At 43.7% G+C, this 26,378-nt stretch overlaps 1 protein-coding gene and 1 long non-coding RNA gene across 9 annotated transcripts in view; both read left to right on the forward strand.

Annotated features, from left to right (window-relative positions):
- The window catches only part of NLK (nemo like kinase), a 36,523-nt gene that overhangs the window by 424 nt on the left and 9,721 nt on the right, over nucleotides 1-26,378 (forward strand). The window contains exons 1-6 of one of the 8 annotated variants that reach the window (XM_086859511.1): nucleotides 86-139; nucleotides 518-591; nucleotides 778-972; nucleotides 1,106-1,541; nucleotides 21,566-21,695; nucleotides 22,747-22,802. In XM_086859511.1, coding sequence (XP_086715637.1) covers nucleotides 1,117-1,541; nucleotides 21,566-21,695; nucleotides 22,747-22,802 — 611 coding nt within the window. In that variant the 5' untranslated portion in view covers nucleotides 86-139; nucleotides 518-591; nucleotides 778-972; nucleotides 1,106-1,116. Of the gene's footprint in view, nucleotides 1-85; nucleotides 140-517; nucleotides 1,542-21,565; nucleotides 21,696-22,746; nucleotides 22,803-26,378 lie in introns of those variants that run through there. The other 7 variants (XM_086859512.1, XM_086859509.1, XM_086859513.1 and 4 more) reach the window with 7 other exon arrangements.
- Nucleotides 16,170-19,266, forward strand: LOC147649651 (uncharacterized). The gene is made up of 2 exons (XR_015278497.1): nucleotides 16,170-16,860; nucleotides 16,954-19,266. It is a non-coding gene; the product is annotated as an uncharacterized LOC147649651 (long non-coding RNA).

Raw genomic sequence — 26,378 nt, forward strand, 5'->3', positions numbered from 1 at the left:
CCGCGCGGTGATTGGTCGGGGGCGGCTCTCGCGCAGCGCAGCGGGCCGGGCGCGATTGGCTGCGGGCGGCGTCGGGCGCGCGCCCCGCAGGGGGGGGGGGAGCGCGTGCCCGCGGCGCGGCGCGGGGCGGCGGGACCAGGTGAGAGCGGGGCCGAGGCCGGGGCCGGGGCCGGGCGGGGCGGGGACCCGGGACTGCCCTCAGACCCTCCCGCCGCCCGCACCGCGGGCCCCCTGCCCTCCACCCCCGGCCCGACCCCCCCGGCCCGGCCGGCCCCGCCCCGCCGCGGGTCGCGCTGTCAGGGGCCGCCGCGTCCTGCCCTGCGCCCCCTCCCCGGCCCCCCGTCGCCCCGTCATTCATTTGCCACTTTCTCCCCTCCTTCGCCCCCCCCGCGATCGCTGTGCTGCCCCGGCCCTTCCCTTCCTCTTTCTGTTTTTATCTTGTTTTAGTCTCCCTCGCCCCCCTCTCCTCGCCCTGCACCCCCCCTTCACTTTCTCTGGGTCCTTGTGTGTGTTTCAGGCCTTCAAGGAAAAGTTGCAAACTCCCGAGTTGTTGCTGCTGTGAGGGAGCAGGTGCCTGGAAGGAGGGAGCAGGTGTCTGGAAGGAGGGAGCGATGTAGGAGGTGCCCGGGCTCAGGGAGGTTCGGGGGACACATGGAGAGGGTGTGGGAATGGCAGGGCTAGGCTGGCCAGCCCTCGCGGGGTGTTCAGGGCAGAGGCTCCGAGCCCTCCCTCCGGAGGGAAGGGGGATCGATCACGGTGTTTAATTTTTATAACAAGAAAAACAACAAAAATAACCAAAAGTGAAGGAAAAAACCCACCCCAGCCCAACCCCAGCTGCCCAAGGATGGAGTTGGAGTAGCCAAGCCCGGCTGGATGCTGGGGAAGGGGTTGGCGCCCGCACACATGAAGAGACTCCCCGAGTTGTTTGGCTTCGCGAGGAGATAAGGCCAGTGGAGCTCCATGTTTTTAAAGGTGGGCCGTGTATGATGAAACCCAACTTCTTTTAAAGTGTAGCAGATTTAATTTTTATGGCCAAATGACAGCTTGACCCAGTTGTTATCCAATCAAAGGGCATTTTTTTGAATGTCTCTTTGTGGCACAACAGCCAACGCAAAAATGATGGCGGCTTACAATGGCGGTACGTCTGCGGCAGCAGCAGGTCACCACCACCACCATCACCACCACCTTCCTCACCTCCCTCCTCCTCACCTCCATCACCACCACCATGCTCAGCACCACCTGCACGCTGGCTCGGCGGCCGCAGTGCACCCTGTGCAGCAGCATGCCTCCTCGGCCGCCGCGGCCGCCGCTGCCGCGGCCGCCGCCGCCGCGATGTTGAACCCAGGGCAGCAGCAGCCGTACTTCCCATCCCCGGCCCCGGGCCAGGCCCCTGGACCGGCTGCAGCAGCCCCAGCTCAGGTACAGGCTGCAGCAGCTGCTGCAGTTAAAGCGCACCATCATCAGCACTCACAACATCCACAGCAGCAACTGGACATTGAGCCGGACAGACCCATCGGATATGGAGCCTTTGGTGTTGTCTGGTGAGTAGAGACAAAAGTGAACTGATACCTCCTTGTCATTCTTTACCTGATCATAACTCATCCTTGTTTTTGTCATTTGAATCAGAATACAAGAGAGCTGCTTACTACCAGTTTTTTTGCTGGTTCTTCTCTGTTCTTAGAAAGTTGCTTTGCGTGTTTGCGTTGGCAGAACAAGGTTCCCAGTGGTGAGGAGCCACCTCTGACTAACAGCCCACCCTGCCGTTCTCTTCTGAGACAATGCAGCTTGTTTATGCCCTTTCTGTACCTTTAATTACAGTGTGCATCCGTCCAGCTAAGCTGTGCTTCCTAAAATTTCAGGTTAACAAATGAGCATTAGAATATTCATTTTGACCTGGCTTAAGAGTCAGAAATGAAAAGTATATGAAAATGTCTTCGTTGTGCAGTCACCTGTCAAGATCTTTGTCTCATGGCGGTTTGACCCGCGGTAGTGCTGTGTGCTACCTAAAACAGCACAGCTGAACTTTGTTCCCCTCTCAAAAATGGAAATGGGATTTCCTGCCTCACTGTAGTTCTGCCTCCGGCCCTTTTATCCCCCAGCCGCGTTTCAGAGGAGTCTGTCAGCGGAGTGGAATCTCTTCTAATGCATTTTGTGACTACCTTAGAGCCATGTATGTAATTAGTGCCCTTCAGGAGCACTGACACAAAACTGGCAGCAGCATATATATATTTGTGTATAAGTGTTTGTCAGTGTGCTCTATTCTGAGCTGTGCCTGGGAAGCATGAAGGCTGGCAGGAGGTGTTCTGGAGAGCAGGCGTGTTGCAGTGCGCTTCCTGCAGCACAAATGCAAAGTTTGCAGCGTGCAGCTGTGTGTGGTGTCCCAGCCCTCTGCAGTGTTCCCAGCCGAGGTGCCCTGGGAGTTTCACTTTAGGCGCTGGCTGAGCTGCAGCTTCGCTGAGAGGAGTGGCAGGGTCACGGTCTGTGCCAGCGTACGGAGGCAGAGGGCTCAGCAGGGCAGGCCTCAGGAGAGCAAAACCCCTTCTGCCTGCAGCCAGCCCTTCAAGTCAGCCATGCATTACCAGCCCAGTGTTGGTAGCAAAATGGTGCTTTCTGGGAAGGCCAAGGGAGCTGCAGGAGCAAGGTACAGGTCAGTGTTGTGGTTGCTCTCGTGTGCCTTCCCTCAGAGCTGGGGAGTTAATTTAAACCCTGAGTTCTCCCAGTCGGAGGGGAGCTGTTGTGCAGTCAGCACTGCCATGCTCTGGCTGTGGTACAGCATAAAAAAGTGGGTGTAAAAGAATGAAAACTGACAAGGAATCTGCTGTAAAAAATTATCTAAAGGTATTTCGGTTTGTTTGTATCTTTTTTAAATAGTATGGAGTTTTTATAACTTAATATGTTACAGTCTTTGCTTAAATGTATGTTGTTATGTAAGATCAGCCCTTTTTATCGGTTTGCCTGTGCATTTCCTAGGTCTTTATTTTCCCAGTTCTGTTCGCCAAAAAACAAGGTGCAGAGAGAGATCTGCTCCCGCATTATTCAGTAGAATGAAAGGTCATGCTTGCATATTTAAATATAATATCATTAATAGAGCTGAGGGGAGAAAGAGGGAAGGGTCTGACTGACATCAGGTAGGAAAGACAGTGCTAAAAGCATCCACCTATCCCGAGCCCTCGGCCGTGCACCTGCGGCAGGACCTGCCCCCGGGGGACTGTGCCTGCAGAGCTGCAGCTACAGCTTTGCTTGGAGGTAACAACAGCTTGGGAAAGAGACAACAACGAAGGGGGAGGGTGTTAGTTAAAAGCAGAAGGTGGGAGCTGGGATCCCTCCGTCAGAGCTGGGGCTGCGCTGGCTGGGGATGGCATTGGTGGGAGTGAGTTCCTCTTGTGTTTGAATTCAGCGGTCACTGCTTGGCTTTTGGAGTTTCATATTAACTTCTGCTGGTGAGTGCAGGCTCAATTTAGGAGTCTGTAAGCAATAATTAAACTGAATTTTAGTTCCATTAAAAACGTGGGAGAAAGCCCATGCAATTGAATTTTAGCTATGTGAGATAAGTAAACACTGACTTGAATATTTATAGTTTGAGGTGGTCATGAGCAGTTGGGTTCAAGTGTGACATGCACGGGATTCACAAAGCCTGACTTTCGAAGGAGGATTCTGTTGTTTCTTGCTATCTTGTCTGAGCATTATTTGTGCTAATAGGTAACTGAAAAGTTTCTATCAGTGCTTCTGAGGGAAATGGATATTATTCCATAGACTGTTGGAGTGTTTGCAGAAATCTTTCATCTTCTACTCTGATGTGTGGCTGCTTTGTTTGGGAGGTACAACTGACCTGCAGCTCAGCTCAGTGCATCAGACGAGCGATCAGCTTGTGGTGCTGCACTTCCCGTTACCTCACCGAGAGAGATTTTCCCTTGGCAGTTGAATTAGCATTTGTCATTAGTTCATATGTCTGGTACTCTGTGATGTTTTGGGGTAGCTAATGTGCTGCTTGGCGTTTTTCACTCGTGAAGAGCTTTGTGCTTCAGCACTTTGATTATTAACCCCTGTGGGTGGGTGCTGCTGCCGCTGTCTGTGCACACAGGCCATGTTGTTGCTCAGCTGGGCACCACCTCTGTGGAAATCAGCATCTGCTCTGCCTGCTGACCTGGGATGAGGAGGGTGCTGCTGAAGCAGGGGTAGGAGTGCAGGGACTTTGCCAGGTCCTGCAGGTTTGTTTCCCCACGCTTTGATTTGGTGAATTGCCTCAAACCCAGTCATGTTCCTCATTTGCCAAAACCAGAGCAATTTGCTCTTGGAGTGTTCCCTGCTTTTGTGTTCCCTGCTCTCATGTTCCTAAAGTGCTGAAAAAATCCAGATGTTAATGTCAGCGACAAACTCTGTCTGTGCCCTGTGGTTCAGTCTGAGTAGGGCTGAGTTTTGGAAGTCTTGTGTCTGTTCCAAGAATAAGGAGCTGTCCTTTGGAGAAGTGCTCCCAGTTTTGCTGGGGAGACATGCTGCTGCCATCTGGTGGGATTCCTAAAAAAATAGTAATAATGATAAAAAAGTGTATCGATTGAACCTGCCAAGGCCAATAGGTTTGAAATGAGGGCTGAAGCCTCAGTCCCTCTGCAAGAGGTGCTGGTGCTGTTTCCACGCAGGATTCCTGGACCGGTAAAGAGGCTCTGCAGCTGCAGGAGAGAGATGGGGAATAATGACTCTTGTTGCTGGTTCAAGGTGGTAACTCTGCCTCTTAAATGTTGTGTAGATGTCCTTTTTGATGGGATATAGCCACTGCAGTGGGATAGGAATATAAGGTGTGGGGGAATTCTGCTTGTCTTATTTGTGTCTATTAATTTTGAAAACTTAATATCATTCATCAGAGACTGTGGAACCAAACAATCTCTCTTAATAATGTCAAAACCATGTTAAAATGCATCTCTGTGGAAAAGCTGTTACAAGTGACAATAGAAAAAAGTAGTTGAATTAATATTTTTTTTTAATTCCTGATTTGCCCCATTTAAAATTGGGGGCTGGGGGGTGGTTAACATACTTGCTTCTAATTCTTTTTATTCAGGAGGTCACATGACAGTACAGTGTTCCAAGCAGTTTGGCTCTTGGTGTTGAGACAGGACATCATGTTCAGGCTGCCATAACTTTAAGGGCAGAAATAATTTAGCCTTAATCTACTGTTCATTCCTGGACTGCAAAGGCCTGAAAACACCAAAGTCATTGCTCCATAAAACCCAAATGAATATTACATACGATGGATTGTTGCCTGGACCCTGGAACTATTTTAAGAGGGTTTTATCCCAGCACTGATACTAAGCATAGCAGTAGGAAAGACGTTTCCAGGATAAACTGATAATCTCCCATTCCTTTAAAGGAATGTGTCCTGCTGAGCAAGGATGCAGTGAGGATAATGTGTTTAGGACAAAATTGTTAGAGTGTACATGAAGGAGAAAAAGGTCTTATGAGTTCAGAGAAGTCCAAAAAGTGGCAGGAGAAGTTCCCCTTCTATCTGATATTGCTGAAAACCACAATGATGTTTGGCATAGTAATACTATTAATGGTGTCTAAGCTGGTAAGCCAGAAAAGTTTAGCGAAAGCTGAACTATAAACATTTATTTTATGAAATTCATTAGGACTTCTGGTGGGAGAGATTTTTTCTGAAGTTAAAACTGTCTGTATCATCTTTTTCCACTCCCTCAAGCCTCACCTGCAAGCAGAAGACAGTACTTGACCATTGGGAAATATTCTCTGACAGTTAGGTGGACAACGGTTTGCTTTAAACTGTGTAATGTGACATTTTGTGTTAGTCTAAAGTGACTATTTGTTCCTGCTGAGCGGTGCTGGTGCTGTCCTGCTCCTCCCCCAGCCCAGGGGGTGAGGGCCAGGGGTGCATGAGGGGTGTTCCAGCACCGTGGCACCATGCCCAGGGCACAGAGTGGGGAGAGAAGAGCTGTTGGCAGTGGGGTGTTCGTCTCCCCAAGTAACCTCCCCCCAGCTCTGTGGGGCTGGGCTTAAACCACGACAGTTTTCCACTCTGTGTTCTACTTCAGTGAGTTTTGCTGTTGTCTGGGGCACCTGATGCAGATAGACAATGATTTCATGAGAGAGGTCGAGTCATTTTTATCCAGTTATTGGAGGGAACCAGGAGGATGCCTGAGGCAAAGGAGGCAGCGCTGGCAACAGGCACAGAGTAGAGTGGGGATGGGGTTTCACATTCACCATCACAATGAAAGGAGCTGCAGGTGATGATCTTGGACCCCTATGTCAGTATTTTTTATAGGATTGCTTTATCTAAATTGGATTCTGACCCTATTTGTGAGGAAATGTAGTAGATCAATGACTTTATTCAAGTTTTTCTATATGGGAAATTTTGCAAAGCTTTATGTGTTTGAGTGGTTGGGGCTTTTTTCCAAATTTCCTGAAAAGAAAAATTCTGTTAACATTTAAATGACTGTTTCCCAAATTGAGTGAATTAAATTAAATGGATATAATAACTCCTTGCATTCAAATTAGATGTTGGGATTAGGTGAAATTCTATCCAAGTAATAGACGAGATTGTTCATTATTGTCTTGTAACATGATACAAGAAAGAAGGAATGTGAATAACATTTTTTTTCTCAAAGTTGGGTGAGGATCATTTGGGATAAATTAGTTCACTGTAAATTATTCCAAGGTCAGTGTTTCACAGGTCACTTGAAATACAAGTTGCTTTGCAGCACCTGCAGACCTTGATGTTGTTTGTATCCACACAGGACTGGATGCTGATAATCCAGTTAGATCCTGGTAGCATTCAGTATTTTTTATTTTTTCCTCTGAATTCTGCAAATGTTACAGCTTGTGACTGGATCTGCAGTCTAATATTGATTTTCTAAAAGACATATTTCAGATGTTATTTTCCTCTCTCTCCCTGACTCTTTCATCTCTTTTTAAGAGGATATTTAAGTTGTTGAATTCCCTAATCCAAAACAGAGCTCTTGGTGTTTAGAGGGGGTGAAGGTGTGAGGGTGCAGTCCAAAGTGTGGGATGCCCCAGATCAGGAGGTAAAGCCATAAAAGGGTCTGGGGGGAGGCTGCTGGGTGTGCCTTGGCTGCTTCATTTCTCAGGGAAGAATGGGATAGAAAGAATAGCTTTGGGCAGGTAAAGTGGAGGAAGCATTTGGGATGTGTTTGAAGTGTTTTTTGATGACTTGTAATGGTTGTATCTGGGTCTCATGTATCTTTAATCCTCTGGAAAGTTCTGCCTTCTGGTCTGGAGTAGGTAACGTGGAGCTGTTCATATGAGAAAAGCTGGCTCAAAGATGTGTCGAGTTTGCTTAAATGGAATTTGTGTTCATAAATATAATTGGTGATGTTTTTTAAAAGGCATGTTAAAAATCCACAAAGAGTTTTAAGTGTTGGAAAATCTCGCAGTAGGTGCTGTAAGTTTTGGCTTACTGGCAGTCAGAGTAACTACTGCACCTGTTTTGTAAAAGTAGACCCCTGAGTAAGGCAGGAGATGCTTAAATCAGAGAGGCAGATGGCAGGCAGTACAGATATGTATGAAAGGATAGAAACTTCTGGGGTCTTTATTTATTGATGATAGTATTTGTTCATAATCAGCAGTAAAGGGAAAAAGTGGATGGGATGGGCAGTGAGTGGGCGGTAGCTACAGGTGGTACAAACCCTAGCCTACCAATCTAAGAGGGGTTATAAAAACTAGCAGTAATTTTTTTTTTAATAACATAGGTCATATATTTTCTTTAATTTTTATTTTCCCCGCTGTGTTCTGACTGTCTGTTTTATAACTTCTGCCCATTTTTCTTATTTTCTGTGGTACTTGGTATGAAGTGCAGCTTATCAACAGCATGTTTAAATGAGAACGGTAGTGTTTGGAGACGAGGGGTAAATTGTAGAGCATAAATAATGTTACCCTGTGGAAATCACTGGAGCTCTATCCATAGTGCATTGCAGGAGGAACCTGGAAGGGAGCGAAGTCATCTCCTCTATAGAAACAAGTGTCCTTCCTTAGTGTGTCCTATGGGCACATGGATGGCTGCAGCCTGTGGGTGCAAACTGTGTGAATACAGTTTTGTGATTCCAGCATGTGGCTCACAGGACTGAGTCTCCTTTGGGGAAATGCCCAACTTGCCCATGGTCACAAATGCCTTAAAATCACTGAGGGTGCTGATACTGGTAAGGTTCAATTTTGTATTGGAAGTCTGCTCAGAGCCTCAACGAAATTTTCAGCTCAGTTTTATAGGTTTACGGTTCTCTAATTCTGCTACAAATTGCCTGGGGGAGGGGGTTGTCAATGATTCTGGAAAAATGCCAGTTGTGTTCAGGTGAACTCAGGTGTGTGAAGTGAGTGCACGTGGTGCTGTTCAGGCTGTTGTGTGCAGTGTGTACAGCCCTGAGAGGGGACAGAGGGCAGGGGAGGACAGCCAGGTACCAAAATGCTGCTTGAAATGCACCAGAACAATACACCAAACCTACCAGAATAATCTGGACTTCATTTCAGTATTAAAGCTGCATCATCTTTTCTTATGCAATCGTGATGGATAAATGAAGGCAGACTTACACCAGCCTTGATATGAAACAACTTCCATGGCTACAGCTCTGGAACATGGCCATGTACAGTCTTTAAAAGTGTTTAGTAAGAATCTGAGCTTTAATCTTGGGGACTGTGGCAGAATCAGTGTGTCCTGGTAATATCATTCTTTAATTTCCTGATGTAGTGTTTTTCTATAAAGGCTTGGAAGCATTTGTGTGTGAGTGGAATTTTTATGCTCTTTATGCTGTTGGTTATAGCAGAATCATTTTGTAGAATACATACTCTCTTATTTCTTTAATTTTCTTAGAACATGGTATGATGGTTCTTAGGTGTAATTTGAAAAAATAAAAGGTTTTCAGAGCATTCCGTTCAAGAACTCTTACAGGAAATTTTGTGGAAAAGTGAAATATACTGGGAACTGTACTAATCCTTGGACTTCAGAGGAGGATTTTCTTTCCCCCATTCTCTTCCATATGAAAATACATTTTAATAGTTGCAAAAAAAAAAAAAAAAAAAAATTGCTAACCAGAGAAACTGGTGTTTGAGTTTCCTTGTCCTTTTGGACAAGGCTAATCCTCAGTCTGTTCCTGGTTCATAGCAGTTTGTCTCCATTATCTGGGTACCACCAGGCGGTGCTCTGAGGGTTTTCTTGCTTTTACAACCTAAGTGGTGTCAGGGTAGAGCCTTTGCTTAATGGGGCCAGTGAAGTTGGGGATGGTATTGAGCTGGTGGCCAAACAGTTATTCACGCTTGAGCTAGTTTAGTATGTTTTTTTTCTGAAGAGTGACTGACTCTGCCTTCTCCCTTGGCAGTGTGTGTGGAGTTGGCTCTTGCAGGTAATGCACTTTATTGTTTTATCTAATAGAAATTCATGTAACTATTGACGATTATTTATCTGTGAATAGCAAAACTTACTCCATAAAGGCAGTAGCAGCTTGCAGCAAGGAGCAGTGCTGTTCCTGTGCACAGCTGCTGAGGTGCCTACTGGCACTCGTGTGGCTGAGGGAGGGGAGCCTGGCATGTGCTCTGGGCCAGGGGACTGGGTTTCTCTGAAAACCATTCTATTCTATTCCTTAGCTGTTTTGGTTCTTAATGGGTTAAGGAATGCTACAGGAAATACGGGAAAAGTTCTCTCCCAGTCCATTTTGAACCCCCTGATTCATGTAGGGCACTGTCTGGAATAGAGCTGCAGGTCACTGGTTTCTGAGCACAAGTGTGGCTCTGCCTTTTAACTGGGGACCTGTTTGGCTTCCTCCTGCCTTTGTTTTTAAAGACCCTTGGCAGCCCATGTGAGACTATTTGAAAGCCCTCAATTAGAGCTCTTTCCCCCCAGAGATTGCATAGTGACAGGACAAAAGCATTGTTTAAAGGCTGTTCTCATCTTGCAGTATAACTTCTCTTTGGATGTTTCTGTAAGTTCTGCTTGGCTGGTTCAGAGCACATGTCTGGAAGGAGGGTTTCTTTTCAGGACAGGGAAGAGAAGGCATTATTATTTCCAGACTGCTTGCCATCCATCTTTCAATTTTATCAATTCCTAGGCTAGTGTTTTTGCTAAAAGGAAGAAAAGAATTTCCTGAGCCTCTCAGTGCTTTCTGGCTCCCCTGTGTTCTCCCCGATGTGTTTGAAGTCCTGGAGACCAGACCTCCTTGATGTTGATTTGTAGCTCGTGGGTATGATGATGAAGCAGAATTAGTGGTTTTGTTATTGTTCTGGCTGGTGGATGGGCTGTGAGCCCTGCTGTTCATCCCTGAACGTGCTCGGAGCAGCACTGCCCAAGGTCACATGTGGGCTGTGCAGGGTGTCCCAGCACTGGGGGAGCAGCTCAAACCTGCTGTCAGCCCATTTAAAGAAAACAGAATAAAGACAGTCAAAACAACGCAAGAGGAATTGAGATACTATTTCTTGTTTTAACCAAAAGTGGGTAGTCTCCCGATCAATTCATATTTTTTAAATGATGGTTCCAATCTCAATTGCAAGTATGTATCAGGACAGATAGGAATGGACCCAAAAATGAAGATCTGCCAATATATTTGTAAAGGGCATGTTTCTTCTAAGTCATTGTTCTCAGTCACTGTTGTTAACATGATGTACAGGTAATGACCAGTGCGGCTTTGTGATTTTTGTTTTCCTGTAGTTCAGTTTATGGAAATGAAAAAAAAACCCAACTACCAAACAGAACCAACCAAGGTTTCTATGAAAATAATACCCAGCTTTAAAAGTGAAAGGGCAGTGAGTAATGACTAGCATCTACTTTATTCTTATGGCTAAATTGAAATTGTTGGGAGCAGAAGCTCCCGCATAATAATTGCTGTTAATTTAAAGGGACAGCGGCCTGCATCGTTAGCACTCTGTCCAGTGCTGCTTCACCAGTGAATATTCACATTATGAACTGGAACAAAAGGATGTGAAAGGCCTGCTAGGATCCTCTTCAGGTTTAAATCTAAAAGCTGTTGAAAGTTGCCGTTTATGATTTGGCAGAGAAAGAATTTTATCTTCTCCTCATAGATCTGGACTGTTTGTGGAGAGGGGAGTGTCTGTGTGTGCTGGGGAATCCCTGTGTCAGTGACTAAAGCAAGACCAGCCCAGATCCTGCATTCTGCCAGTCTTTGTGCACCACTGTTCTAAAAGAGAATGTCCTCCAGCTGCACTGAGAGGCAAAAGTGTATTTTAAAAAATCTGGTTTACCATGGATCACTTCATTTAATTGAAGACAGTAAGAGTTCTGCCTAAGAGCTTAACTAAAAGCAGATTTTAATTATGAAGTGGAAAGTACGTTTGATTTGTTTTTTCAATTATTATAGACACCTCAAGGTATCAAAGTGCTTTTCTGAGTATATTTACTCATTGATTGCACTTGAAAAGTCAGGATTAAGGACTTCTACCTTGCTTTTGCTGGCAGGGCATTCACATCCTCACCCAAGCCTGTAAGCTGAGCTGCAGTTTTCCTTCTGTCCCTGCTGAAGAAACAAAGCATTTATGTTCTTTAGCTTTGTATTGCTTATTGTTTTCTGAAACAGCTGAGGAAAAGTAGGTGAATGTTGACAGAATCAGGACCAGCTTTGACCTACTTGTGGCTTTGTTTCTGATCTCTGTCTTGGGCATGTCACCTTATCATTTTTAAGCTACTGTTTACTCGTGTGAAACCTCATCTAAAACATTGAGAACTGACAGGTGTTTGGTAATTTGAATATTAAATGTATATATCATCACTCCCACAGTTGTTCCCAAGGAGATTTTGTCACTTACCATATGACCCAGTAAAGGGAATTCTTCTGTAATAATTTTATTTCATCCTGAACTATTGTTTAAACTTCAGGTTTGAAGTATTTTAGAGTCGTTAATTTCATTCCCCTGGAATTGCACCCATGGTAGTGATTCCATCTGTTATCACAAGGTTTTTGGCAGACTTAGAATAGAGAGACATATATTAGGATTTTTGTGCCAGTTCATGGAGATCACTTAAAGCTAAATACAGCTGTGAAATGTGGAGGTCAAAAGAGAGTCCTGCAATTCAGACCTTGGCGTTTCTGTGGATGGAGATGTGAAACCAAACCAACCGCATTGTAGCACATCAGTTAATTTGGTTTATAACAATCCAGGTTCGTTTTCTTCTGGTGGGAAGAGGGAGAGACACACTTTCCTTGAAGATCTTGTAATATTTTAAACAGTTTTGTGAGATGACATTTTGTGGGTAAGTTTTAGAAGGGGGAAAAGGCTGAGGATCCCTGGAGCTGTGCTGCCTCCAGCACCTGGTACATGTCACATGTACATACAGGTCACATGGCCCTGGCACCAAGACATGAACAGAGTTGGTGGCTTACCTGAAGATTCAGATTTTGCAAATTTTATAGTATTTCAGACATCTGAATAGTACCCAAACGACCTCTCATAGAAGTGCGTCAGTTACGTGTTCTGCTGTTCCAGACAGGAAAGAATTTTGAGCAGTCTTGTCCCACTCTCAGCAGGCTGTTCACTCAAAGGTGCCATTCACCTCTCCACTTTAGTGTGTCACTCCAGTGTCTCTGGATTTCTGAAATTGCCTTTTGAATCTATTGAAAAGGAGTGGTTATGGCTCCAGTGTAATTGAGACTGTCAAGGAAATTGGTGGAATTTTTACAGCACCGTGAGACTTGATGGTATGTGACAGAGGATCATTCACTTCACTGGTCCATGGTAATGGGAGACTGATGTGTCTTTAAACGCTCCAGTAATAAATAGGAGACTGATTCTTATGTTGTGTTTTTCCCTTCTTTTTTGCAAGGCTGTGGGTCCTTATTAAATCTTCATTAACATACACTAAAATACAAAGCACTTCTTTAATGTTCCAAAAATATCCCATCTGAGATATCTTCTAGACTTTTGGACTGTAGAGGTTATGAATTTATTTATTTCACATTTATGTTTTGACATGTCCCATCTGTTCCTACAGTAAATCAGAGAAGGATTAACTGGGCAGGGTTGGGCACATAGAAATCTTTACATAGAAAAAAATTGCAGCAGTTTGCAATAATTTACGTGAGTAAGATGTGCAAAGGAAGCCTTATAAAAGCTGATGTGAAATGCCTTGTGTGCAGGTCCAAGGACACAGCTGTTAAAGTGGTTGTGCCTTTTCCCACCATTGTCAGACAGCCCACAGGACGATCCTGAGCTGCTGTTGTGGGAAAAGCTGCGCTGACAGAACTTGTGTCAGATGTGCTGCTCCTTTGGCTCTCAGCTTTGGTTTGCGCAGCAGCAGAGCAATTGAGACATCTCTGCTTGGTGTTTACTTCGGCCGTTGTGAAGTGCTGGGTTTGGGAGGTACAGCATCTTACAGGCTTAGTGTGTATTTTAAGTAATATTTTAAAATTTGATGATTCTAATATCCATGCCTGTGCAAGACAAATAAAATACTGTTATCTAAAATAATTTCTGGTAAAGAGGATGGAAGAGAAAGTGTCAACTACGAAGCATTCTGGGTTTCAATTCTGTGTTCTGTATTTTTGTAGAATACAGAATTCCTTTGAATAAGGAATGGGTGGAGTAAGTTGAAACTTGAAAGGTCAGTAAATAAGATTTGCCTCTTTCAGCTAAAAACCTTGATGAATGTTCATGGATTTATCATCACTACAGAATTTGGGGAGATTAATATAAATAGCAGTAATTCATAAAGTTGAAAGGTACCCTCAGCCTCATACATATACACATATTTATTTGTGTATTTGTATACAAATACATCAAAGTCCTGAGGCTTAATCCTTAACCAACAGATGCAGATATCTCCCTTGGTGGAAGCAGGGAACACTTTAGTGTAATTGCTTTGAAGTACTGAGTTTCAAATATTTGTTGTACACTTTGGTTTGAATCCTCTTCTGATTTTCTCCTGTGTCAGGAAACAGCCAAACATCATGATGGTGTTCAAAAAAGGAACGGCTGAAATAGGACAGATGTCCCCTGGAAGTGTTGAGGTATTGATTGGGATGGGGTGCCGAGCTGCTTCCCAGGGATGGGCCTTTTACCGCCGCTGTCAGACAGGCTAAAGGATGTCAGTGTGCCTCCAGCCGAGTGAGGAGGCAGAAGGGAGTTCAGTCACCATTTTCTGCTGTTTTGTTGTGCCCGTGTCCGGGGAGATTGGTGGGAGGAGGGGAAAGCTGCTGGTGAGGCAGAGGTGCTGGGACGGTGCTGCAGGAAGCGATGTATCAGGCTGGGATATGACCAGAGACCTTATTAACCTACTTTGCTCTGGAGGTGCAGAAATCCTCCAGGAACTGTGCCAAGGCCTGGAGGCTTGCTGGATGTGAAGAAGAAGGTTTCTCATCTGGGTTTTTCTTGGTTGGCTGGTGGAAATGGGAATAGAGGTCAGTGAATTGGGGCAGGAATGTGCATGTAATAGTGGTATAAATGTGAAAAATAAAGAAGAAAGAACTGTAAAAATACATGGAGCTTTATGTGTTTATTTGGCACATTACTTATTCGTGAACGTCACAGACCTTACGGAGCTGTGCCATTGGCTGAAAAAAAAAGAATTAAAAATGGAATTAAAAATGTATCTGAATAAATGTCATGTAGTGTAGTAATTTATTGTAGCTGAGGTTCATATAGGCAGTTGAGAGGTGAATAAAATGGTTTGAAGCACAGTCAGAAAATTTTGTGTAAATGGGGAAATAAATTTGATTTGGAAAGCAGTTTCAATTTTCAGCTTCCATGAAGGAAGACAAATTAAACATTTTTAAAGATATTAACTATAACTGTATCCCTTTAATTTTCACTCCTTTCGTGTAGGATACTTTGAATCACTTTTTGTTCAAGGAGACAGAATTCTTGCAGTAATCAGTTTTGCTTTTAGCTCTGATTTGTAAAGAATAAGTGATAATGGCACACATGCTGGAGGGTGTGATTAGAACCAACATTAAAAGGCTTTTTTAGGACATCGATGGTTGAAAAAGGAGCTCTGGAGAGGTCTGCATTTAGCAGGAGGGAATAATGCACACCTTTGAAGTCGCTTAACCCTTTCCCATAAATTACCTGTTAGTGGAAATGAAATCTGGATGGTTTTTTCAGGCTCAAGAGAAAGTTCTACATGAAATCTGTTAGCTTGCATTCAGTCAGTTCTTTCCCTGAACAGATCCTATACCACTAAAAAGACCAGCTCCCGAGGCTGTGTTAGAAAGACTTGGCTATTTGGAGTAACTTACAGGTTTTTTGAAGTGCCTTTGGGTATTTTTTGATTACTTTACAGTATTCCGTGGAGAATGTTGAGAAAACTTAATGAAATGCTGAGAATGCACATTGGTAGTCAGTTAATTAAATTGTCTTTTTGTGTAATCTTCTTAAGTTACTTTCTGTTCAGTGCCTTTCCAACAAACACAAATTGTTGTTCATATGCAGATTCCTGTATGCAGAACCTACCTTACTTGCCAAAATATTAAGGAAATATTTAGCAGGTGGAGTATATTTTTATAGGTCCCAGATGTCTAACAGTACAAGAAGTTTTTGCTTTTGTTTGTGAACACCTTCAGCCAACTTTTGTAAATCCTATCAGCCTGCCCAGGGCTTCTTGTCAGGTGATCAGTTGTGTCAATGAGCACTCCTGCAGCTCATCCCCAGGGATGGGTGAAACAGGGAACTGTCTGACTTGGCTTCTCTGCCTCAAAGTTAAATCCAAGTGAAATCAAAGTTTTTCTCACTAGTATCTCCTTAGCTATCTTTTTTCAGTTTGCTTTCATATCATATCTCTTAAAGACTTATTTTTTTTTTTTTTAACCCACTGTAAATATTTCATTTTAGGATCTTTGAAGTGTTGCCAGCTGGAGACTGCTACAGAGCAGTAGTGACCTGAAAATCGTTAACAGCACATCCAGTGCTTAAATAGCTCAAAAAATAACAGCTGTTCTTTTTGATAATGTCTTTTAACAATGAAACCTTATTTTTCTATGCTTGTGTGCTAAAAATTCTGCTGTCATTAACGACTCTGCCTCAGTGTTTCAGACTCTTCTGTGGTGCAGCTACTGTGACTTTTTGTAGGCAATGATTTACTGCAGGTTTTGGAATTTTTTTTAAGTCCCCAAACTGCTGCGGTGAGTAGGTGGCCACAGGTGTCGGTGTTTGGGTTCCTCAGGGTCCGCAGGTGTGTAGTGTAGCTCACAGGTGAGCTGAGGAGGGCTCTGCTCTGCCTTATGTCTGAGCTGTGGCTCTGGCTGGGGCCCGGCTGCAGGATCCTCCTCTGGTCAGTGCCTTCCTCGCTCCCTGGGGAGTCCTCCCCAATTCCATGTGCTTCCTTCCCTTCAGCCTCCGTGGTGCTGTGGCTGTCAGGGCTCCTGATTGCCGGTTTTGCTGCTCCTGGATGATGACAGGCCTTGTGCTGTAAGTTTGGAGCAGCCTTCCAGAGAGCTCTGGTCACGGCAGCGAAGTGAAGAGGACTGAGCACTGCTCTGCTGCAATATTTTCCTCCTTTTCCTAACGAATCTGTGGGTGGCTTTTCTTTTAAAAATTACAGCTGAAATGATTATGAATATCTCTTGAACGAAATTGTATCAGCTTTTGCATCTCTCAGACAATGTGTGTACAGCCAGAGGGTAAAACCCATTATAATGCCACACTAATTGCGTGAGTGTGTGTGCTAAAACTCTTGTGTTGTGAGAAATCCAACCAAAACAAAACCTCGCTCCTGGATGATCCCACTCCCACCAGAGCTGGAGGGGAGCCCAGGTCACCCTGCTGGCAGGACAGGGTGCACAGTGGTCTGTGACACACAGCGTGCTCCTGGCTGCACACGCGTGGAGAAAAGACTCGTATGAAATTAGAAAATCGGGGTCCTCACATCAGGAATCCAGTTACCTACAAGGAGGCTCTGCATTCACTGCTGGGGTGAGGCACCTCTGGAGAAACAGTCTGTGTGTTACCCAAGAGCCCTCAAAAAGAGATTAATCCCACCTCTCCCTCTCCTTATTCACTTGGCAGAGGCAGTGTGACTGACTGAGATCCTCTCTGACATATGCCTGGGCTGCCATTGTTCCTGAACAAGCGTCGGTCTGTCCTGCCTTTGTCTGGAGCTGTTCCCTGCTCGCTGTGTCACAGTGCCAGCACAGCTGTTTGGGGCCAGCCCAAGCTGCAGCAGCCCCTGCCTGGGTCAGGAATGCCACACTCGCACTATGGGCTGGAAAACTGACTTTCAGGCTACTAAAGTTAGACAAAACCATTTAGCATTTGAATAATTTAACTTCCATTAGGAATTGTCACAGAGCTTTAAAACGCATTTTATGTGTGTTGGTGAACCCTGGCTGGTCAGCAGCAGTGTGGGACATGGGCTGCAGTCTGTGATGGGAGAAAATACTGCTGTCAGTAGGCAAGGTCACTGGAGAGCCTGGAACATCACCTTTGTCCTGTCTCCCTGGTGTTTGAGTCTTTGTAGTGGTAAATTGCTAAAACAGCTGCTTTGCTTAAAAACTCAGCCTGTGTGGATGCATTTCCTTTTTTTCCTTCAGTAAGACATCTGTTGCTAAGTCTACAAATATATATTGGATTATTTTCTTAAGGATTTCACACTTACGTACTTATTTTCCTTACCTCTCCCCTCTGCTACCCACCAGTCCATTAAATGTTATGGATCAGTTTTTGCCACATTTTGGTAGGGCTCAGTGCCTGGCAGTGACTTTACAGAGAACAGAGACTGGTCTCATGGCCTGTGCTTGTGTGCAAATTTTATGTACCCAATCAAGCATTTCCCAGATAAGAGATTTGATAAGTGCACAGCCTCTCCCTGCCTTCCACTTCAGTCTCGGGAATCTTGTGGGTTTGTGAGCGTTTCTGAGGGATTTTTAATATCATCCCATGCTCAAGTATATTTTGAAATATGCCAAGATGTGATTGATTGCGATACCATGTACTGAAAAAGTGGCATATTGGTATCACATGCCCTTGAGTATGAGCTGTGCTGTTTGTTTTAAAGTGGGACATCAAACATGCCTGGGTGAGCAGCTGAAACGCTTGTGGGACCAGGTCACTTACATATCTCAGAGTAAGGATTGTTGGAAAAGCCTGTGTGATTAAGAGTCAAGCAACTGAGGAAAAAAGTTCACTGACTAATAAGAAAAACTTGCAGAGTAATCCTGTTAAATTCCCTCCCTTCTGGTAAGTCCTGATGTAAATTTACAGATATTCTCTATAAATGTGAAGGAAGGTTTGTTTCCCAGGTAGAACAAACTCCACCAGCAGTTTCCCACACCACCCCAAGAACATTCTTTCATTATCTTGCTCCTGTGTAATAATTGCACGGAACAGTCACAAACTTGTTTTTCTACCAGTTGAAACTACAGAACAATGTGTATGCCTTGACCTGGATTCAGGGAGAGAAAAAGTCACTGTTGGCGTAGACTCCACCTTGAACATTTGCCATCAACATGGCAGAGAGTTGCTAAAGGCTTATAATGCGTAATTGAATCGGCTGAATGCCTGCAAGGATTCTTTGAGATAAGGATTGTCTTCGAAAACATTTTAACTAGAGGTCTGGATTGTGTCATTAATCTCTTCTGTAGTCCTATTACTTTTTAAAATTGTATTATTTCTGGTGTGATTAGCCTGCAAAGTAAATAGAAGGTGCAGGTTTTGTAAAGTATCTTTTTTCTTTATGTGTTTTATGTCAGACTATTTTAAAATCTTTTTATGTAGTTCTCAAATATAGCAAGATGTGCATACATTATGTATAATCAGCAGAACAAAAGTGTTTCTGATGGCAGAGAGTGGCTTTGCTGCAGTTGGATGCATCCCGTTCCTGTGCTGGCCCCAGGGTTGGTCTCCTTCTGTCCCTCATCTGCTGTGACTGTGATCTGCTCCCCAAAACGTCCTTGCCCTTTGCCCCAGCTGTGTGCTGCCCAGCTCCCCCTCTGTCTCTCCAGCGATGGGGGCTCAGGGTGACTCCCCTCAGGGTGTTTGGTGCTGGATCTCCCGGCTCAGGGTCACTGTTCCTGTGGCACTCCTAAAGGCATGGTTAGAGCTCAGCTATCTGCCTTGATACAAGATGTATTAATTCATTTTTTGCCCCATACCTATCTATAAATTTTTTGCTAAGTTATTTTTGGTTTGAATCTTGGTCTCTGATCTCTGTATCCCCAGCTACAGTCCACACTTGTTAAGTGGACCCTTAGAGGCTTCAGCAGTGTGCTGGAAGCGCAGCAGTGCCTGTGCTGGGTGATGGATGGCTCCTGCCCACCAGCCCTGTGCTGCGGGGTTCACCCATGCTGGAATGTCCTCACAAAGCAGGGCAGGGAATTCAAATGTGTTCTTCTGAGAAGCAGCAGTAAGTAAAGCTGCCTTTCTAGCTGTTCTCTCAATTAGCTCCTAGGAGATTTTCTTGCTTTTCTAGTTTCTCCTGGGGATAGGTGACCTGATAGCATATTGCTATAAATAATTATTTTACTAGTATCAAAGTAGGTACTGTACACAAACACAAAGCAACGTTTTCAGCATCTTTTTTTGGATGCTGTAAATACCAGGTTTTTAGACAGACTGTTTTCTTTCTTCCTTTCTTGTTTCTGTTGCCTGACAGTTCTGATCTTTAGAACTTGGATTGTTAGTTTGGTGCTGCCCCTAAAGTGAAATTGCTGGTAACTGGTACAGAGCTCCCAGCCCAAGGAAGAGAGGTGAGGGGCAGGCTGGCATTGCTGCTGCTGTGGGGGAAAGAGCAGAGGAATTGCTTTCCAGATGGATACTGCAGGGGATCATCACTTGTTTGTAAAAGTGGGTTATTTAAAAGAAAAAATAAACTGGCCTTAAATGTGAATGCCACAGGAACCCCACTGAACTCCTTCCTCCATGTGAGACTAGGAAAAGACTCTTAACCCAAAATAATTGTTATTGTATGGAGACATTTGGAACAGCAGAGCAGCCACAGCAGGCCTGGCACAGCAGAGGTGAACTTCAACAGCTCTGCATGTGTTCAGCTCTTTTTGGTTTTCAAAAGGGGTCCCACAGCTAGTAAAAATCAGCATTGGTAGATCTGTGGTAGCTATCAACTTAAACTGTAGTTTTGTTATTTAATTAAAGATACCCGCTTTATCAAACCTTTGCCTCTGCCCAGCAGCTCCGTGTATGGGAGGAGGCTGAGAATTCACAGTGCTGATGGTACTGCAAGGTACAAAGTGCCAGCAGTTCCTCAAGCGCTTCCTTCTCCTGCTCAGCAGCAGGACAATCCCAGAAATCAGGAAATCTGGGCTCAAAACTTCAGACTCTGCCTTCAGTCAGCAAGAAAAACGTGGGCATCCGTTCATATTTTTAGGGGTAGTGGTTGAAAGGATTTTCAGGTGTTCAGCAGCTGCTTTCCTGTGAGCTGGAGCTCTGCAGTTCTCTTGCCCTTTCTCACCACTTGAAGCAAGAGGCAGAAGCCCTGGAGAAAACAGGAAATGCATCATGGATTAAAAGACCTTTTCATATTCTTTTTTGCTGTGTTTCTCACCACAGAAATAGTATATCACCTTTCCCAAGTTCCCCCTTGCCCCTTGTTTAAAATACAAATGTGCAGGGCTGTTAACAGGTGTCTGGCTGAGGTGTTGGGACTGACTTTGGGTTGGTTGAATTGGATTGAAATCAGATGTAGTACTTGGGAGTGAGGTAGATATCTTAATGCTCCAGTCTAATTTTTTATTCAGATATTTAAAACATGGACCTGAGGCATAAGAAGCTACCTTGCATATCTGCTGTTGAGGAGTCACATGAGAGAGAAAAGCCAGCAATTTTTTAAGGACAAATGTAGTTACCAGGGTGCAGAGCTGGATGTGGATTCTTCTGTGGGTTCGACACTACACTGAGATTGAAGTTATTTTGGTCATCTCAGTAAAAATATGCATATACTCTGTTCTGTAGTGAAACTCACCTTAAAAACCAGGATTGGGAATTGAGGCACCATAATCTCCTTGCTCTAGTTTTATGGTTCTCATTATAAAATTCTATTTTCAGAATCCAATTATTTTAAATTAAAATACTTGCCATGTCCAAAGCACCTTATAATTCCTGAGCTACTATACTTGCATTCCGTAAGCTGTGTGGGAGAAAGACTAATGTCATGCCTGTTTTACGTTTGTGAAAACTTAGATACCACGTGCTGTTGCTTCTCCAGATGTGAGTGGTTTGATGATAGACCAATAAATAGTCTTTCACTTGCCAGTGTTCTGTCAGAACAGCTTTATTACATCTTTTACCCTCTTTGGAGAGGAAGAAGTGAGCAATAGACCTGATAAAATCTGATCTGGGCAACTGAGAGAGTGTTTTAATGAGGTATTTTTGGGAGGTGAAGGCAGTGTTGATCCTGACATCCACTCCAGGTGTTGATGTCTTGATGAGCTCAGTGTGTGGCACTGCTGGGCTGTGCTCCATCCAGGGAACGGTCACATCTGTGTGACACAGGTTCTGCAGCACAGTGCTCAGTGCCCTCACATTAATGCTTTTTTCCCTAGAAATGTCTTCACCTTGTTTTGACTCACTGAGTTGAGAACGATAAGAAACTTTAAAATACTGATTTCTTCTTTAAAAAAACTGTCTAACCAGGAGTATGTGACGTTCTTTATCTTTTATTCTGTAGGTCAGTAACAGATCCACGAGATGGAAAGAGAGTTGCACTCAAAAAGATGCCCAACGTCTTCCAAAATTTGGTCTCTTGTAAAAGGGTCTTCCGGGAGCTGAAGATGTTGTGTTTTTTTAAGCATGACAATGTAAGTAAATTCAAAGTAATCTTGAGATCCTTTATAAAACCTAAATGTAAAATGGAGCTCTCTGTAACAGAAGTGTGTTTTGGTTTAAGTTACAGAATATCTAAAATGCTGTAAGAGCTCTCTGATTTTACAGGGATCAGATTTTCTGGAAACTCAGGTATTACTGTTACAAACAGTATAAAAATGAAACTATCAAGAATCTAAGGATACTCATGATTTCCTCTCCAAAGTGTTTGCAAACAGACAATCAGTACCCTTCTGCCCAGTCTTATTTCATGCTTTAGGTAAATGTCAGGCTGCACAGAGCTGTCAGCTGGACACTGTTCCTTCTGAGCTGTTCTGTACTCCATGGTCCTGTCCCCTTTGTTGGTCCTCTCCCAAATCTGCTTTAGGTGCAGTCAGATTAAATTAAAACATTTAAATGCAATTTGGGTTGATCCATGAAGTTTGAAGTACATCTGAAGTTTGGGTGCTTTGCCCAAATGTCATGAACATTCCTGGGATAGGGTCGAAATGACCACACCAAGGAGTATCTTTTTCTGTGAGAGGATATGAATTCTCTGCTGTTGTTTTGCTACAGTTTTTCTTGCTTTTGCTTTTTCTACCACCGAGCCGGTTATGCAGAATGGGAACAACTTTGGGGTTTGCAATTCCCATGTGGAAGTGGTGAATCACAAAAGTCTGAAAGACTAAAGGCAGAACAAAGTGTAGTATGTTCTGCTTTTACATTTCTCTGCTGGAATTACTTATTTCAGAGATGTTATGTTCATATATATTGTAAAGAAACCACTTTTTATTGGATAAATAAATTTGTGCTTTCAAACTGCTACTCAAACAGGTGGAAAAAAATTATTGAGTTAAAAAAGAGAGACATTGAATACAGAATATCTGACATGGTGGGTTATTAAATTTTCATACCTAAGGGGACAGAACATTGGTCTGTGGGGTAGAATAAAACAAAACCGTGTGAGAAACATGCAGCCTGTCTTTTTGAAAGGGATTTGGTTTTGTTCAACTGGAATAGGCCTTGATCTTGTGTGGTGTTTTCTAGGTACTCTCTGCCCTCGACATCCTCCAGCCTCCACACATCGACTATTTTGAAGAAATGTATCCTAAATATAAAAATAGAACACTTAATTGGGGTAGGTGTGATTTACATTAGCTTAGAAACCGCCGGTAGTTGGTGTAATCAATGAAATGGAACCACAAAAACCTCGAGCCTGCATGACAGGACAGTTTGATGTCAAGAAGTGAACCTGTAGCATCCAGAGCTCCGAGGTGGTGTTGGGGGTGGGATGGTGCAGGACTGAACTGAGCCTCAGATCCCACGAGTGTGTGCAGGGAGTATGGGATTGACCAGCAGGCCCTGCTGCTGCTCACGGGGATTCCTCCAGAATCTTTTTTTGAAAACTACATCCAGTAATTAATCTCCTCTCAGTTATTAGTACTTGAAAAGACTTTGTGGTGGTTTCAGAGAATTCTGCCTTCACAGGCTTTGAAACCTTGACTAATCAGAGAGGCTTCAGTGGTCGGGCAGGGCTGTGGCTTTCCTTGGTCAGCTCTGTCCTGGTCCAGAGCACATTGCCCAGAGCTGTGTCCCACAGATGTTCTGAGTCACTGATGCACAGGTACAAGCTGCCTATGGGGAACTGTGTTCTAGCAGTGAATTTGAGGGAAAAACGTAATGTGAGTGTCATGTTTTGGTTTGGTCTTTTTTCCTTTTCAAACTTGGCTCGGGCTGTCTTCTAGTCATGAAGTAGGGAATTTCTGCTTTCTGAAATACTGAAAAGTGAATCCCTGAGTAGGGAGGGCTCTGACTCTCGTGGGAGAAGTCCTTTGCCACTCCTGTGGTTAGACTTGGGCAGGTTGGGTTTTGTTGCTGGTGGGTCTTAGCTACTTTTTTGTATGACCCACTTTGCAATTAATGGGTGGGAAATTGTCATTATTTTTAGGTAACCTGAACTTTTAAAATATGGTTTGATCTATTTATATAACACCTTGGATTGATTGGTGAAGAAAGTAGGTGTAGTCAACGTGGTGATTTTAACCAAAGTACAGCACAATTTGCTGGTGGATAAACATTATTTAGTTGAAAATGTTGCTGTGCTGTACTGGGGCTTTTTCATTTGAGTTTAGATAAAGCCTTAAAATTCTGCTTTGATATTTCTTTCACATGAAGAGCATATAAGTAGTCTTCAAAAACGGGATTTTGGTTATGTGCACTAGTTCAATGCCCTCATTTAGAACAAGTCATATGAGTTATAAATCAGATCTAGGTTAAGGATTACTCCTTCCGTGTAATTGTACAATCAAGAATATTTAAATGGGATAAGCTTATTTTTATGAGCTTAGCTATTGCCAAGTTTTGAATATAAAACCAAAATGCTAGTTTTCTTCATGGCTAACTGACTTCTAAGTCATTCTGAGTAGTATTCTATAGGTCTATCTTTTTTTATATTTTTGTTAATTTCTTGCCTCTAATACAGGCAGTAGAAGACTATTGCTTTGTGTAGTCTTCTTTGTCCTTTCTTTTGAAATAATTTCAATAAGTGCACTTAGGACCCCTAAAGTCCTTAAAAGAATGAATTAGTAAATGTTTTGATTTATATACCCATTTTTAATTGGATGTGCTTCTACTTACTGTAGTGTAAGGAGAACTTACTTGGGATTGGTTTGAAGAAGATCAGGTAAGATCTTGGGAGTGTAGCTGTCAAAGCTTCTTTTGTTGATCCACTAGTAGAGTTCCTAAAGATATCATCGGATTGTTCCATTTTTACAGTAGGACATATTGAACAGTGATAAAAGTGTAAAGGGCTGGAGTTGGTACTGAGTGATTTCCTTTGTTCTTTTCGAAGAGTTGTAGTGCCCTTTTTGGGGAAAGAAATGTAATAAAAGAATGATTAAAATGATATGAATGATGTGTTGCAAATGAGCTGGTAGAGTTCATCTCAATTATTCAGTGTTTCGTAGGTACCAGCAGGAATTGCAGAGTGTATTTTTTAAGGAGAACTAATTATAAAACCACCTTAAAATTTTAATGATAAATTAAAAGATTTCTTAGGAAATGTGATGAATAAAGGAATTTTAATCTAGTGAGATTTTTTTTTTAGGATGAAAATTCCTGGCAAACACTCAGATTAAGATACAGTTTGAATTAATAATGAGGTTTTTGGTTGAAAATCTTTGTGGCAATTTTGAATCGTACAGGTATTGATGTTTTTGCCAATATCACCTAGTGCAAAAATGAATGATTGATAGCTCTTTTTTCCAATTACAAAATCTTCTACAGGTGATTGTAATACTGAATTCTGCAACTGCATACCCATGGATGTTCTTTAAGAACTATCCAGAGTTTCTGTAGTAACTTTTTGAAAACTTGGCCCATTAAAGTGAATATCAGAAGCTGCTGAAAAGTCACCACTTTTCAGGGGTGGGTTCTGGAAAAGGTTTGACTAGCAATAGCAGCTAAGCTGCGCAGTGAGTTTCACAGAGGTGAAAGATTTTCTGTGGATTATGGGGTAGGTCCCTCGTATCTGTGGGGCAGAGAGGGGCGAGGTGAGGTGGGCTGCTGCAGGCAGTGAGGGCCAGTGCCTGCCATGCTGTCCCAGCAGCATGTGCTCGTCCTGGGAGAGCTTTTCCTTCTGATCCAGCACTGTGGTGAGTTCCTCTGGGCCAGCACCCACACCAGCTGGGCATAGACTGCCAGGATTACTCCTGAGACCCTAGAATTGGGGTTTGAGGGGTGCAGATAAAGCACAGTCCAAGCCATGATGAGAGTACCACATCACCAAGGGCACTCCATCCCTTTCTAATGTTTATTTGTCGCTTTATAAAATTTACCAACTCAGCAGGTCCCAGCCAGCAGAGCAAGTCAAGTTATTTTGTGCTGCGCATTTGCTCTGATAAGTACTCTGAAGCAAATTGGTACATTTGTAGATCTAATTTTATACAGCTACTTAACTAATTACTGCTGTCAGGAGCAATTTCTCTCCGGTAGCAGCGCTGGGTAGCAGCGGCAGCCGCCCCACGGTCGGGGCCCAGCGGTTCTGGTTTGTAGAAGAGCAGCCTGCGGGGTGAGGAGGGGGCTGCAGTCCCGGGCTGTTTGTTGTGCTGGCTGTCCCAGCAGTGCAGAGGGTCCCAGCAGAGGACAGGCCGTCCCCGCGGAGCCTCGGTGCGCGCTGCTCGCGTCCCCCGTGCAATTATCCCTGGCGATAATCAGCTCGCTGTGCCGGGGTTAATGGCACCTCCCAGCCCTGCCAAGGGCTTTATTTAATGCGCCCCAGACCTGGAGTGGTGCAGGTGCCATTTCAGGCCCTCATTTAATTTAAGCTGCTTTAGTTGGCATGGCAACTAGTTGAGACATCTGGGAGACATTATGCTCGGGATTGAGATTTAGGAGGATTTGTGGCATAGCAAAACAAAATCTTATCGCAATAAAGTGCAGAGTAATGCTTTTGGGTTTTTAAAAATATTTTGCATTAAATTGAATGTAAATAATAAGGTAAACTGCATATTTTAAAAGTCTGGTATAAATATTTAAAAGGGTCTTTGCTAAGGGAAAAGAAAAATTAGAGGGCTACAAATTATGGTGCTGCAGGGTTGGGTTTTTTCTTTATGAATTCTTTATGAATGCAATTTTAATACTTTTTTCCTCAAAAAGTTGAAGATATTTAATTTATAAAA

Source organism: Cyanistes caeruleus, chromosome 21, assembly GCF_971803275.1.
Source record: "Cyanistes caeruleus chromosome 21, bCyaCae1.hap1.1, whole genome shotgun sequence".
NCBI lineage: Eukaryota > Metazoa > Chordata > Aves > Passeriformes > Paridae > Cyanistes > Cyanistes caeruleus.